At 51.0% G+C, this 15,771-nt stretch overlaps 3 protein-coding genes across 3 annotated transcripts in view; 2 read left to right on the top strand and 1 right to left on the bottom strand.

The window, feature by feature from the left end:
• Positions 1-414: 414 nt before the first annotated feature.
• COCSADRAFT_54465 (uncharacterized protein) lies at positions 415-9,021 on the top strand (the record flags this gene model as incomplete). The annotated part of the gene is made up of 1 exon (XM_007703984.1): positions 415-9,021. A coding segment is annotated over one exon (8,607 nt), but the record flags the coding sequence as incomplete, so codon positions are not given.
• Positions 9,022-9,081: 60 nt separating this feature from the next.
• Positions 9,082-10,221, top strand: COCSADRAFT_28231 (uncharacterized protein; the record flags this gene model as incomplete). The annotated part of the gene is made up of 1 exon (XM_007703858.1): positions 9,082-10,221. One exon carries the CDS (start codon positions 9,082-9,084, stop codon positions 10,219-10,221), a length of 1,140 nt encoding a protein of 379 aa, XP_007702048.1.
• Positions 10,222-12,141: 1,920 nt separating this feature from the next.
• The window catches only part of COCSADRAFT_121744 (uncharacterized protein), an 18,195-nt gene continuing 14,565 nt past the window's right edge, over positions 12,142-15,771 (bottom strand). The window contains exon 4 of the mRNA XM_007703993.1: positions 12,142-15,173. Coding sequence (XP_007702183.1) covers positions 12,378-15,173 — 2,796 coding nt within the window. The 3' untranslated portion in view covers positions 12,142-12,377. The remainder of the gene's footprint in view (positions 15,174-15,771) is intronic.

Below are 15,771 nucleotides of genomic sequence, written 5' to 3'. Positions count from 1 at the left end.
GTTGCGTATCGTTTGTTTGGTGGTAGTATTGGTATTTCAAACACGCTAGGTGTTTGTTGGTTTTGAGTAGGTGTAGCTGGAGTAGACTCTATCTCCATTTCTCTATCAGTTTGGGCCTCTGGCCCTAGGCTCTCCTGTCTGTTTTCTTGAGTATTTACTACAATAGTATCACTGTCTGGCGGCATTTTATTACTAAGCTCTTTTCTTAGTAAGCAACTAGATGGTCTGTGTGTTTTTGTTTTCGTGAGTGAGACGTGTTCAGATTAGCTACTTTACCAGCTTCTAGCTCTATAGCGCGTGGGCTGCACGAGTTGGCACTAGTTGTAATAGATTTCTTGGGATGGATTTGTATATATTTCGCTAAAATTACACCTATTCTGAAAAACTCGAAGTTGGTGTGCGAGCGCGTTCTAGATACTTGAGGGTCCCGCACTAGGCCGGGAGTACATTGATGAACCAGAAAAGACGGCCGCATCCTTCATAGAGGCACCAGCATGGAGAGCTTCTTTCGGGCAGAATAACCGCTCAAAACGCCTCTACAAGACTGGAGATTTGGCGAGATACAAAAAGGACGGGTCGGTCGAGCTAATGGGACGAAAAGACAACCAGGTGAAACTTCGTGGCCAACGCATCGAAATAGGGGAGATAGAGCACCAAGTCAGGCAGGCAAAGTGCGGCGTGAAACAAGCTGTGGCGGAGCTGATTAGACCTCATGATTGCGAGGATGACCTGCTTGCTTGTTTTATCGTTCTTGATGATGACCTGGACAACGAGATGAACGAGAACGACGACGAAAATACGAAGTACACGACAAAAACACAGAAGGTTGTGCAGCAAGTTCAAGAGAAGTTGGATCAGTTTCTTCCGCAATACATGGTCCCGTCAGCGTTCATTAGAGTACCCCAGCTACCATTAACATGGTCCGGAAAGATTGACCGCAAAAAGATACGCGAAATGGGTGCGTCCTTGTCAACGCAGGAATTACTCGCCGAGATGCGCACGCAGAGCCAGGGACCTAAGAGGCAGCCAACAACAGCAATCGAGCAGGCGCTGCAGCAGCTGTGGGCTCAGGTACTCGGCATCGATATGGATACTATTGGGCTGGATGACAGCTTCTTCCGCCTAGGCGGCGACTCTATCGCGGCCATGAAGCTGGTGGCTGAAGCCCGCAGGTTAGGAATGAAATTGACTGTAGCAGATGTCTTTCGCAGCCCCAAGCTCTGTCAGCTTACCACTGTCGTCGCCACCACATCAGTTACAGATTCTCCCACTACAATCCCTCGTGTGCATCACACTGGGCCCGCTCTACAATCCTTTGCCCAAGGACGTTTGTGGTTCTTAGAGGAGTTGTACCCGGGATTGAACTGGTACTCGATGCCATTAATGGTGCGCATGAAGGGTCCATTGCAGTTGGAAGCGCTCAAATCTGCCCTGCTTGCAGTCGAGAGCCGCCATGAGACGCTGCGAACGACTTTTGACACTATCAATGGTGTTGGTTTGCAATTCGTCGAGCCATTTTGCAGTAAAGACATCAGTGTTATCGAAATGCCGGCGGGCGACAAGCAGCGTCTTACAGATGCTCTTCAACGGGACCAAGCGACTCCTTTCGACCTGCGGTTAGAGCCTGGCTGGCGGGCGGCTATCTACCGTATAGGTGAAGACGAACATGTGCTATCTGTTGTCATGCACCATATTATCTTGGATGGCTGGTCCATGGATGTGGTAACCCGCGAGTTGGCTGCTTTCTACTCCGCCGCGACACAGGGCCGGGACCCGCTGGTTCAAGTACAGCCGCTGCCAATTCAGTACCGTGACTTCTCGCTCTGGCAGAGAGAGCAGGCCCAGGTCGAAAATAATCAGAAACAGCTTGACTACTGGGTTCGGCAGCTCCAGGGAAACCGACCTGCGGAACTACCTTGTGACAAGCCCCGGCCCGCCGCCTTATCAGGACAGGCTGGCGTACGATCCATTCAGATTCGCGGTTCCCTATATGACGATCTACAGCGTTTTTGCAAATTGCATGGCATGACGTACTTTGTAGTTCTGCTAGCTGCCTTCCGAGCCGCACATTTTCGCCTCACCGGCCAAGGTGATGCAACCATCGGCACACCAAACGCCAATTGGGAAAGGTGGGAGGTCAAGGACATGGTCGGCTTCTTTGTCAACCTACAATGTCTTCGAACATCTGTTGGCGAGGGAACTTTTAAAAGCCTTGTTGACCAAGTCCATGATGTTGTGGTTGCGTCGCATGCGAATGCAGATGTTCCATTTGAGAGCATCGTATCGAAGCTGAAGAATGATCGAGATTTGTCTCGCCACCCATTTTTCCAGATTGTGTTTGCTGTACACTCTCAGCAGGATTTCGGACAACTGAAGCTCGAGGGCTTGGAGACAGAGATCGTGCCTATGCCAGCAAATTCAAGGTTCGATATGGAATTCCACTTCTACCAGCAGGCAGATGGCTTGCAGGGTAACATGCAATTCTCTACAGACTTGTATGCTCCGGAAACTATTGACAATATGCTATCGATCTTCCATGTTGTCTTGGAAACATGTCTTAAGGAGCCTGAGACAGTAGTGGCTTCATTGCCAATGCTGAGTGACGCTCACTTCTGCAAGCTGGACAAGATGGGGCTTATCCAGGTTGAAGAGACGGCTTATCCCCGTGACTCTAGTATCGTCGACTTGTTCCGCCAGCAGGCTTTTATTTGTGCGTCCAAGGTTGCCGTCCAAGATGCATCGGCAAAGATGACGTACGCTCAATTAGACGAAGCATCTGATACTCTTGCTTGGTGGTTAGCAAAGCGAGCGCTCGCCCCGGAGACCCTCGTAGGCGTGCTCGCGAATCGAAGCTGCGAGGCAATCATTGCGTTCCTGGGCATCCTGAAAGCGAACTTGGCTTATCTTCCACTTGATTCCAAGACGCCAACAAAGAGGATAGAGGCCATCCTGTCGTCCCTTCCAGGCTATACTATTCTTCTTACAGGAGCAGATATTCCAAATACGAACATACAGCTGAGCAAAGTTGAGGTTGTTGGCATCAGGGAAGCCTTGACAGAGGCGATGGACGACTTCATTTCTCAACAATCTGTGACGACTATTGAGGGGCCATCATCCACCAGCCTCGCTTATGTCATGTTCACCTCAGGGTCGACGGGCCAGCCAAAGGGGGTCATGGTGGAACACCGCGGCATTGTGCGACTAGTAAGGGATAATAACCTAGTTCAGTATCTGCCAACCTCACCTGTTATGGCCCACATGGCCAATCTTGCCTTTGATGCATCGATATGGGAGATTTACGCCCCCCTATTACATGGTGGTACTATAGTCTGTATTGGCTCAATGGCGGTCCTGGATCCCGAGGTTGTACTCCAGATCTTTCGTCTACATCATGTACAATCAGCCTTCATGACACCAACTCTGATGGGCAGTTATGCGAAACAATTACCTGCAATATTCACTGGTATCGAGATGCTCTGTGTTGGAGGTGAAGCACTTCAGCCACATCACATTCAGAGCATAGAGAATGTGTTCACGGGCAAGCTTGTGAACTCATATGGCCCAACCGAGAACTCTGCCTGGAGTACACTCTTCCTCGTCGCGAAGAAAGAGAGATTATTGAATGGCGTGCCTATTGGCCGAGCGCTGAGCAACTCTGGTGCCTACGTTATGGACTCGAAGCTGACCATTGTACCCCTCGGGGTCGTTGGTGAACTCGTGGTTACAGGCGATGGTGTAGCGCGTGGATATACAGATCCCAGTCGTGATATCGATCGCTTTGTCTCGGTTACTATTAGTGGTCAGACGGTCAAAGCGTATCGAACGGGTGATTACGTCCGCTGGCGACCTACCGACGGCGAGCTAGAGTTTTTCGGTCGGATGGATGGACAAGTCAAGATTCGCGGAAACCGTGTCGAGTTGAGCGAGATCGAGCACGTTCTCTATAGCCACAAATCGGTCAGCGAAGCAGTAGTGGTCGTCCAGCAGCAAGGCGAAGAGGCGCGACTGGCCGGGTTCGTCACAGTAAACGAAAGCACTACAATGGCCAATGCACAGCATGACAATAGTGGCGAATCGCACCACGTGGACGCGTGGGAAACCAAATTTGAATCTGAACTGTATTCGCCAATTAGTGTTGTTCGACCTGAGAGCATTGGTCGAGACTTTGTTGGATGGACGACAATGTTTGATGGCAGAGAGATAGACAAGGGGGAAATGAACGAGTGGCTGGATGACACTATACATACAATACTCGAGATCCATCGACCCGACCACGTACTTGAGATTGGATCCGGAACCGGCATGATCCTGTTCAATCTGGGTAATGGGCTGCGAAGTTATGTAGGTCTGGAACCGTCCCAGAAAGCCATCAATTTCATCACAGAATCCGTCAAATATATGCCTATGTTGTCGGGCAAGGTCCAAATGCATAAGGCTACAGCAGCAGATGTTGGGCACCTTAAAACGCCTATCATCGCAAGCCTTGTCATTCTGAACTCGGTTGTTCAATACTTCCCGAGCTTGGAGTATCTCTTCAAGACCGTGCAGCAGCTGCTCAAGATCGACACTGTTCGCACGATTTATTTTGGCGACATCCGATCCTATGCGTTGCACCGAGAGTTCCTGACAACGCGATCACTGCGTATAGCGGGTGGCAAGGCAACAAAGGCTGATATCCAACGCATGGTAAATGACATGGAGCGAGTCGAACGTGAGCTGCTGGTTGATCCAGGCTTCTTCACTGCCCTGCCTGATTACTTTCCGGGCCTTGTCGAGCATATCGAGATCCTACCTAAGAAGATGAGGGGGACAAATGAGCCGAGTTGCTACCGCTATGCAGCTGTTGTGCATGTCAGAGAAACAAATCAGCAGACAAGAGACATTCGCAGCCTTGGAGATGGTGAATGGATCGATTTTGTAGAGCGCCGGCTGGAGCGACAGTCTCTACTGCAACTGCTCCGGGATCTTCCTGTATCGGCCACAATAGCTGTGAGCAATATTCCTTACAGCAAGACTATCCTAGATCGGTGCCTGATAGATGCGCTGGATGGAACAGAAGCAGAGACATTCGATCACAAGAATTGGCTGTCTGAAGTGCATCAGAGAGCCCAGCGCTTTGCCTCACTTTCACCTATAGACTTGGTTGAGCTAGCCCAAGAGGCCAATTGCCAAGTAGAGATCAGTTGGAACAGACAATTCTCTCAGCGTGGCGGCTTAGATGTCATCTTCCATCGATATCCGCCACAAAAAGAAGAGAATAGGATAATGTTCCGGTTCCCCACTGACCACTCAGATCGTCCGTGGCATAGTCTCGGCAGTAAGCCGTTACAGCACAAGTTCCTGCAGAGAATCCCACAAGAGCTTCTGGAGATTGCTGAAGGTCATCTGCCTGCTTACATGATTCCTCAGACTATTACCGTGCTAGATGCAATGCCGATGAATCAGAACGGCAAGATAGACCGGAAGGCGCTTGCAGAACGAACAGAAATACAGAATAGCCATAGAGAGTCGACCCAGCAATTGATGTCAGCTGGAGAGAAGATGATGCAGCAGCTGTGGGCTCAGGTACTCGGCATCGATGCGGACACCATCGGGCTGGATGACAGCTTCTTCCGCCTAGGTGGCGACTCGATGGCAGCCATGAAGCTGGTGGCTAAGGCCCGCAAGCAAGGCATCCAATTGACAGTTGCGAGCATTTTCGATTCTCCTAAGCTCACTAATCTAGTAGCTTTAGTCCACAGAGAAGCTCCAACCACAGCGCAATATATTGAGCCTTTCTCGCTTCTTAACTTAGACTCAGACGCTGAAAAAGCACAAATTCAGGACGAAGTTGCAGCTAGCTGTGGCCTAGATAAAGGCCTAGTAGAAGACATCTACCCGTGCTCACCTCTACAGGAGGGCCTAATGTCACTAACGTCGAAGCGAGCAGGCGACTATATCATGCAGAGCATACTAGAGCTGCATGGCGACATAGACGAAGGCGCTTTCCGGGCAGCGTGGGAGCAGGTGGTCCTATCATCAGCCGTGCTACGCACCAGAATCGTGTATCACAGCAAGCTGGGCCTGCTGCAGGTTGTCGTCGCAGAAGGGATACAGTGGTCAGAGTCAGACGATCTACAGGCTTACATCGCCGAAGACAAGTCTGCAACGATGGGGATAGGCAATGTTCTGGCGCGCTATGCCATTGTCAAGGAGCACAACAGTGGAAAGCGCTGGTTTGTGTGGACAGTTCATCACGTCTTGTACGATGGCTGGTCACTACCTCGCATTATCAACGCAGTCGAGAGAGCATACAAAGGGGCTGCCGTTGAGAAGGAGGCTGGCTTCAACGCTTTCATCCAGCACCTTAGTCAGCAAGATCAGGAGGAGGCCGCTAGGTACTGGCAGGCAACGCTTAGCGGCTGCGATGCTATGCCATTCCCATCACTGCCGCCGACCGTGCAGCAGCCTGTTCCGGATACCATGTTAGAATATACGTGCCCACCGCTTCCCAAGACAGTATCTGACACGACTAAATCAACGCTTATTCATGCTGCGTGGGCCATTGTCGCTAGTAGCCAAACCAACTCAGACGACGTCATCTTTGGGGTAACGGTAACAGGCCGCAACGCACCGGTCGCTGGCATTGAAGCCATGCTGGGCCCGACTATTGCAACGGTGCCTATGCGCTTGCGTTTTCCTAGAGACTTGACCGTGTCGGCCTTTCTTAAGAGAGTCCAGAAGCAGATGATTGAGACGATTCCTTACGAGCAGATGGGACTGCAGCGGATTGCCAAGATGAGTCCAGACGCGCAGCATGCCTGCAACTTTCAGACATTGTTAGTAGTGCAGCCGGCGAGTGACGAGCTTGGGACCAACGAAGCGCTGGGAACATGGAAGAACGAGTCAGTGCGGCTGAATTTCACGACTTATGCATTGGCACTGCAGTGCACACTGGCTGATTCTGGGATTCACATTATGGCCAGTTTCGATTCGCGGGCAGTGGATCCATGGCAAATGGAGAAAACCATGGGCCAGTTCAGCTCCGTGATGAGGCAGCTGGCCGATATAGACGCCAAGAAGACAGTTGCAGAAATTAACGTGCTCAGCCCTAAGGATAGGGAACAACTATGGGTGCGGAACGGCACGGTGCCTCCCGCAGTGGAGCGGTGTGTCCACGACCTGTTTGCCGAGCAGGCGAGAGCGCAACCCAATGCGCCCGCCATCTATGCGTGGGATGGCGAGTTGACGTACGGCGAGCTGGACGAGCTGTCGTCTAGACTAGCAGACTACCTAGTTAGCCTAGACCTTGAGGTCGAAGGCTTTGTGCCTTTCTGTTTCGAGAAGTCGCTATGGACAGTCGTAGCCATGTTGGCTGTGCTCAAAGCCGGCGCTGCGTTTGTACCGCTAGACCCAGAACATCCAGCAAATCGGCACCAGGAGATTTTCCAGCAGACCAAGGCACGCATTGTGCTTGTTTCAGAGCAGCACTCAACACTGCACCAGTATGGCGACCGCACAGTTGTAGTGGTCAGCAAAGCATCCATCGCTGGGCTTCCCAGCCAGGCCGTCAGGCAGAGAAAAGCTCACCGGAAGGTACAGCCAGGCAACGCAGCCTATGTCATCTTCACGTCAGGAAGTACGGGAAAGCCCAAGGGCGTAGTGGTGGATCACAGAGCAACAACTACAAGCTGTCTTGCCCACGGAGCAGCGATTTTGCGCAACCGCGATTCACGTGTTCTACAGCTCGCCGCTTACACCTTTGACATGTGCCTAGCAGAAATTATTACAACAGTTCTACTTGGAGGCTGCGTTTGCGTTCCTTCCGAGAACGACAAGCGCAACAACCTGGTCAAGACTATTGCTGAGATGCGCGTGACGAGTGCGATCCTCACTCCTACTGTTGCACAGCTCCTGGACCCTAACGCGATTCCTTCACTTCGTACCCTTGTACTTGGTGGCGAAGCTGTCAGCATGTCTGAGTGGAATAGATGGGAGGGCCATGTCGATGTCATAAACGGATATGGGCCAGCAGAATGTACTATCATCTGCGCAACGTATCATAGTGGTGATGGATTTCAATCTGGAACTATCGGCAAGTCGGTTGGGTCGATCAGCTGGATCGTCGACCCTGCCGACCACAACAGGCTTTCTCCACCAGGCTCAGTTGGCGAGCTGCTCGTCGAAGGACCGATCCTGGCGCGCGGCTACCTTGGGGATGCGGAGAAGACGGCAGAGGTCTTTATCAACGACCCGGCCTGGCTGCTAGAAGGGTGCGACCAGTACCCGGGCCGCCACAGTAGACTGTACAAGACAGGCGACTTGGTCCGATATGGCCCGGACGGCAACTTGGTCTTCGTGGGACGCAAGGACGGGCAAGTCAAAGTGCGTGGACAGCGAGTAGAGCTGGGCGAGATTGAGCATCACGTGCACGAGTGCATGCCAGCGGCAGAGCAGATGGCAGTCGAGGTTATCCTGCCTGGAAACGAGAAAGCCAAAGCGGCCGTGGCTGTCTTCCTGCAGCTAAGAGAACACGACGCCGCAGTAGATGGCTCGCCAGCACGCGTCTTCTTCCCTGTCGAGGTGGACAGTCAGCTCAGCGAGCGGCTGCCCAGTTATATGGTGCCTGCAGTGTACTTTGCAGTGCACCAGCTTCCCATGACGACGTCGGGCAAGGTGGACAGAGGGCGGCTGCGCGAGATCGGGGCCTCGTTTACGGCACAAGAGCTGGCAGACTTGCGCACGCATAGCCAGGGACCCAAGCGACAGCCGACGACCGACAAGGAGAGAATGCTGCAACAGCTGTGGGCACAGGTGCTCAACGTCGAGGCGGCCGCCATTGGACTTGACGACAGCTTCTTTCGCCTCGGCGGCGACTCAATTACGGGGATGAAGCTAGTAACCGAGGCGCGCAAGCATGACATTCACCTGTCGCTCGCGGGAGTCTTCAAGCATCCTAAGCTTATCAACTTGGCCGCTTGGGCTGCTAAAGACGCTCAGGTTACGTCGCAGGGCATTGCACCTTTCTCTCTCTTGAACTCCGATGCGGATGCCGACATAGCAAATGTCCAGAAAGAAGTAGCTACCGACTCTGGTACAGACATGTCTCGCTATCCATTACTTGCAGTTTTGCCAGCTATCACCACCGACTCAGAAGTAGTCTTTCCATTGTACAATTCGCAGGCAATCTCCGAATGTGGAGCAACGAACAGCATGGTTATTGACTGGAAAAAAGAGGCTATTTTATCCGACATTACGGTCGCATTTGAATCAAACCAGCACACAATGCCGAAAGACGACCCCCAAGTGGTTATGCTTACTGGCTGCTCTGGTTTACTCGGAAGACATCTCCTCAACGCACTTGCAATGCAGCCTTCCATTCTGAAGATCATTTGCGTAGCGGTCCGCCACCTCTCAGACCGCCTTAAGAACGGACAATTACCCCCACCAAGCGGTCGCATCATTTACTACTCAGGCGATCTCACGGAGCCTAGATTCGGACTTGATGAAAGGGAATGGGCTACGATTTTCGATGAGCTTGACCTTGTTATCCATAACGGTGCTGAGACGTCTCACATTAAGCACTACTCAGCTCTTCAAGGTACAAATGTCGACTCTACAAAACAGCTCGTTCGCTCATGCCTGTCCCGCATGGTGCCAATTCACTACATCTCAACAGCTAGTATGTCAACGGCTGTAGGTCTCGACATCTCGTCAGCAAAATCATGCACAGGAGTTGGTTGGGCACCCCCAGTTGATGGTGCGCTAGGCTATTTAAGTACAAAATGGGTGTGTGAGGCTATGCTAGAGCGCGTTCATGCTATGTATAGACTGCCGATCGTGATTCAACGACCCTCGGCCATTATTCGCGAAGGTGCCGACACTCGGTCAGAAATGTTCCAGTACGATCTTCACAACCAACTCTTGCACTACTCGCACATTACACAAAAGGTGCCACGAATCGAGCATAGGACTTATCTGTTCGACTTTGTCTCTGTCGAGACATGCTGTAGAGACCTGATTCGAAACTTACGAGCTAGCAAATCCAACCGCGAAGGCATACTGTACGTGAACAGTGTTAGCGACAAGGTTCTACCCGCAGCAGAGATGGGAAGCATTGGACTAGAAAAAGAAGGCAAGATATATGAAGCGGTATCGGTAGAGGAGTGGGTGCAGGATGCAGTCTCGGCGGGCATGCATTCAGCTATGGCAGCGTTAGTATTGTGTTCCCTGATTTCATAGCGATCTTTCTAGTATTGTGATTGTTTGCTTTTCTTTATATCTTCATGTCGGCGTTCGGCAATAGTTTCTTAGTATACTTCCTAAACTGCAGTGCTAAAGTCTACTAGAATAATATTGGAATAAATTTGGAGTTGAAAAACCTTTTCACTAATGTGCGTCCCACGAAACTTCAGTACCTCACCCCGCCTTTATAACATCTAACGTGTTTTATAAGCGAGCGGTCCATACAAGCGAGTGGTCCACCCCATCAACCTTCTATACCTTACCAGCTATAGATATTAGGATGGACAATATCTAGTAGATATTGCCTATAGGCCCGTGCTTTCTACTCTAGGTATTGACCTAATATTTATAAAATAACCCTATAGTAATTATTACCTTCCTAATTAGGAAATCTCTAGGTATTAAGTAGCTCTAGGTAGTTATTGAGTAAGTGTAACGATGTTACAACTTCACCAAGTATCGGACTAATCCCAGAGCCGGATCGGAGGTAGAGTAGTATTCGCCGCCCTCTTCATCAACCACTCGTTGTGAGGTTGGATCTAATTTAGATCCGACTAAGATAAGTATATAAAGAGATACTTTTTATAGCTACCTCTGTGTAACGGAGTTACATGCCTATATATATTATACTACACTAGAATAATCAGTTCAGATTATTCTCGTGCTTACCTTTTGCTGGTGGGTTGGCTGCGGCCGAGTGGTTGTCACGTAGTATTGACTTAGTGGGCATTGGTGCTCACCTCCGCTACACTCTGTAGACTTTTAATATCCTTTCGTATAAGGCCTAGTTATAGGTGTCTATTTAAATTAAGGCTCGTTTAATGTCCTACGCACTCCCATATGCCTCTAAGTGATACTACTGCTAATACTAATCTAAGTAGTCTTGCCTGCGCCGTTATTGTAATGGGCTGCGCCCATGAGTGAAACACGTGATTGTATCACGTGTCCTCTTCACACCGTTTAGTCACGAAACCTTATTCGTACGAAGGAACATAAGGCAAGAGTATGAAGCGAGAGACGTCGTACGATAGCTTTACCTTCTTTATCTTTCTTCTTCTATAATATAGGTTTAATGCATACTCGTTCGAAGGCCTCTTCGCCCTTAACATAAGAAGAAAGATCACCACCTCTATCTCTTCTCCATATGAGAACGGAAAATTGAGAACGTATCTCTATAAGCACGATAAGCGCGCTTAAGAGCAAGTCACGACACTATGATAGACGCGGAGCCGTCCCCACAAAACAACAGGCTAGATAGTTAAAATCACTAAGCACAACCCTCGTACTAAGACCTTCTCGCTAATAATAAGCAACTTCGACAAGGCCTTAACTAAGCGACGGAGGAGCTCTAACAAACTCAGAAAGTTTTCTAAGAATTTAAGCAGATAAGAAAACTCCTTCGTACGATTCAAAGTCAGCTCCCTACTAGCAACGCATAGACACCTATGTTAACTCTAAATGAGATCGGTCAACAACCTAACTTTAACTTAACGCCCACCGCTAGACCAGCCGTACGAAGGATTAAAAGAGTAAGGCTTCTAGACGTAGTTAGAGGTCTTTGATAAAGGAACACACGAAGAATACTCCTAATGGAAAACCTGCGTACGAGCTAAGCTACCTGCGGATTACCCCGCATACCTTACAGAAGAGTACTAAGTGCACTATGTAATTACTCGTACGAAGGGATAGGCCTTTACCGCTCTTTAAGCTTACGTCACGGCGGTAATAGACAAGGAAAGGGAGCCGTCGCTAGCCGAGCTCTGGGCTTAGCTAGACGGATTCTTCCAAGACCCAACAATTAGTTACATGTGGAGTTGATTTTGCAAAACCAATTCTGGCTCGACCACTTGATTTAGGCTACGATAGGTACTGGCTTTCGTGCTGCGCCATGAAGCGGAGATTGACGCCATCACACTTGCACAGTATGTTGTGACATTTCACATGAAAATATATAAATCAGATAGTTATAACTACATATATGCGCTAATGAAATAGACAAGCATGAGATATTAGCGTTAGCTACAATCAAATGTGAACATCAGAAAAGTAGCCAGTTGCAAACGCTCGCTGATAAGCACCTGTGGACATGTTGCACATCAGTTGCCAAGTATGCTAATGTCACCGTTAAGCCGCGCAGCTCTTTACTCATCATTTTATGTGCATGCTGGCAACGACGCTTTACACGCCGCTAGAGATATCTCGAGGTTACCTGAGAGCTGTATGATCGCGTTGCAAATCATCGCAAGCAGATTCTCTGCACACTGGTCTGTCAAAATGCTGGTGTTACCAACTATTTTAATGGTCAGGTTATCACCTCTTGGGTATGACACGACTGCCAGTTGGCGAGGTACTGCAAAAGGATTCTTCATCCATTGAAGCTTAGTAGCCTCTCCAGCGAATTGAAATTCAGGTTCCTCCTCAATATTTTGGTGTTGAATGAAGGAGTCGAATTCTGAATTGCGTGGCCAGTTAGTGCAGTGTTGGACTATGTCGTCAAATCCCATCGAGTCTGACTCGCCAAGCGAGATGTACTGATCCTGCACAGACCGAAGGAGTTCCGCAGCTGTTATAGTCGAACCTGGATGGGCCCTGAAAGGCACAAAATTCAAACAAGGGCCCATCAATTCTGTGATACCTGGTAAGTTGGAGTTGCGGCCAGCAACTAACAGTCCATATACGACGTCTTCTTCACCACTGATATGAGAAAGCACCACAGCCCAAGCGGAACTGACGAGGGAGGCCATAGTGAGACCTGCAGGAAGTTGGGGCGTGCGCATGACTCTTTCTGCCTTAACCAGACGAAGGGCAGTGTCTTTGCGTGCCTCGGAACGGAGTTTGGAGGTGATGTTGGTAATGTGTGAGCTTGCAAGAAGGTCGCGCCAGTAAGGGATGGACAGCGAATGTCGACCACGAATATATGCAAGATAGTTGTGAAAGCTAGTCGTAGGATGCAAGGGCTGCTGCTCATAGATAGTTTTGAGCGCTCTCAACATGATTGGGAGGCAGACACCATCGTATTGGGCGTGCGACAAGCGAATGATTAGCCGATTCGTCCCCAAGGCAGTTCGAACGAGCATGAAAGAGGTTGGAAGTCCGAGTGGAGACGTTTGGACGACATCTTGCATGTGTATAGCCTGCGACTCTTCTGCGAGTGGTCCATCGACTTCGAAGGTCGAAAACGGCAGGTCCTGATGGCGAGGGACGACCTGGAATAACTTGTCTTGGAAGTAAACGAAGTGAGTGCGAAGGATCGCGAAGTGATCTATAAGTGCACAGCAACTAGCTTCGAGGACTTGGACATCCACGGCAGTGCCTAGGTCTATAAAGAAGTAGTTGAAAGCTTCTCGAGGAGCGCGAACGCCTTTCCTAATGAAAGACTCTTGCATATAGGAAGCCGGGACGACGTCCATGACGTTGTCTATGGGCAGGGAACAACCAAAAGGCTTGCCTGCTGAGAAAATTGCGTCCTTGATGGTAGGTGAGAGAAGAGAGAAGGCAGGTACCTCTTCAATTGCAGTGCTACACTGCTTGGTCTCCAGGCTGGCCAAGGCTGCGAGCTTGGGGTGACGGAAGATATCTGCGACAGAGAGCTGCAGCCCTACATTGCGAGCCTCACCCACCAGCTTCATTGCTGCGATCGAGTCGCCGCCCAAGAGGAAGAAGCTGTCGTCCAGTCCAATGCTGTTCGGCTCGATGCTGAGCACGCGCGCCCACAGCTGCTGCATCATCCGCTCGGCCTCTGTCGACGACTCCCGCTTGGGGCCTTGGCTAGACGTCCGCATCTCAGCCAGCTGCTGGGCCGTGAAAGAGGCTCCGATCTCCCGCAGTCGCCTGCGATTCGTCTTGCCGGTCGCTGTTGTCGGCAGCTGTGTGAGCGGAACGAACAGCTTGGGCACCATGTACTGCGGTAGAAACTGCTCGAGCCGGTCCTGGATTACCTGTGCAGCAGCCTGTGCGCGTGTTGCCGACCAGGCTTTATCGTCTGTCTCTTCTTGGCCTCTACTACTCTCGACAACAACGAAACAGGCCAGCATGTCATCCTTGTCTTCGGGTCTGATCAGCTCTACGGCCAAGTCCATCACCCCAGCTGCTGCCGAAAGCCGGGCCTGATGTTCGATTTCTCCGAGCTCGATGCGCTGGCCGCGCAGCTTGACCTGAGTGTCCTTGCGCCCCAGCAACTCGATAGACCCGTCTTCCTTGTACCTTGCAAGATCGCCAGTCTTGTAAAACCGAGACTGACTCTTGCAAAAGGAACCCTTCCACTCTGGAGTTTCAATGAAGGTCGCAGCCGTCTTCTCGACCTCGTCTGTATATCCTCGACCCAGCACAGCCCCTTCAACGAGCAGCTCGCCAGCAGCCCCTAGCGGTGCGAGGCGGTCGTGGTTGTTAGCATCTACAATCCAGTAGACAGCCGTGGTAGCCTTGCCCACATCCTTAGTGGTGGAGGCACTCGTCAATCTTGCCGACGAAACGAGGCCGGACAACTCGCTACTTCCATAGGTCTGTCGCAAATGCACACGACCCTCCCACTGCTTTATTTGTGAGCCACGTATCGGCTCTCCACCAATGCAGAGAGTCGTCAAGGATGGAACTGACTCCAGGCCACCGATGGTGTCCAGGACAGTGGGCGTAAGAAAGGCCCAGTTGACGGCCATCCTTGACATGGCTGGCGCCAGCCCGACTCGGCGCTCTTCATCAGAGGGAATGCATATGCAGCTCCCATGTACTAAAGAGAGAAACATCTCTATTACGCATCCTGCGAAGCTGAACGAGCTAAACTGCAGCGAGCGGGTGCTAATGCTCATTTGCAAAGAAGGCCCATGCTGTACAATTGCGGTGCAAGAAGACCTATGCTCAACCTTGCATCCCTTAGGCTCACCTGTGCTTCCAGAGGTGAATATGACGTATGCCGTGCTCGTGGGCTGTGTGTGAGGGAGCTGCCTGTCATGCTTGGACATCTGAAGCAGCGACTTCTTGTCTACCACAACAACGTCGCGCACTAGATTTTCTACAGCTGGTAGACATGCCTTAGATGCCAGAGCCCGCACGCTGCCTACTTTGCGGCACATCACAGCGAGCCGCTCGGCAGGCAGAGAGGGATCAAGAAGGAGGAATGCACCGCCAGCCTTGAGCACGGCCAGCATGGCTACAACGGTCCATATCGACTTCTCGAAACACAGCGGCACCACTTCTTCGCCCTTGACACCGAGCTGCACCAGGTAGCCCGCCAACTGGCTTGACAGCGCGTCCAGCTCGCTGTACGTCATCTCGCCGTCCCACGCACAGATAGCAGGCGCATCGGGCTGTGCTTTTACCTTCTCGGCAAACAGGTCGTGCACACATCGTTCGACTGTGGGTGGTACGTCTTGGTTCCACGCCCACAGCTGCTGGCGGTCTGCTGGCGTGATAGTGTCGATTTCTGCCACCTTACTATCTGCGCTCGCCTCGGCTAGCTGCAGCATAACAAAGCTGAACTGGGCAAGCATCTTCTCTACTATCCACTGCTCGATGACGCGTCTATCGAAGCTCGCCATGATCTGTACTCCC

The sequence above is a fragment of the Bipolaris sorokiniana genome (assembly GCF_000338995.1).
Source record: "Bipolaris sorokiniana ND90Pr unplaced genomic scaffold COCSAscaffold_11, whole genome shotgun sequence".
Lineage (NCBI taxonomy): Eukaryota > Fungi > Ascomycota > Dothideomycetes > Pleosporales > Pleosporaceae > Bipolaris > Bipolaris sorokiniana.
Note: the sequence above shows the minus strand (reverse complement) of the source record. Positions and strands in the feature narration are given on the sequence as shown.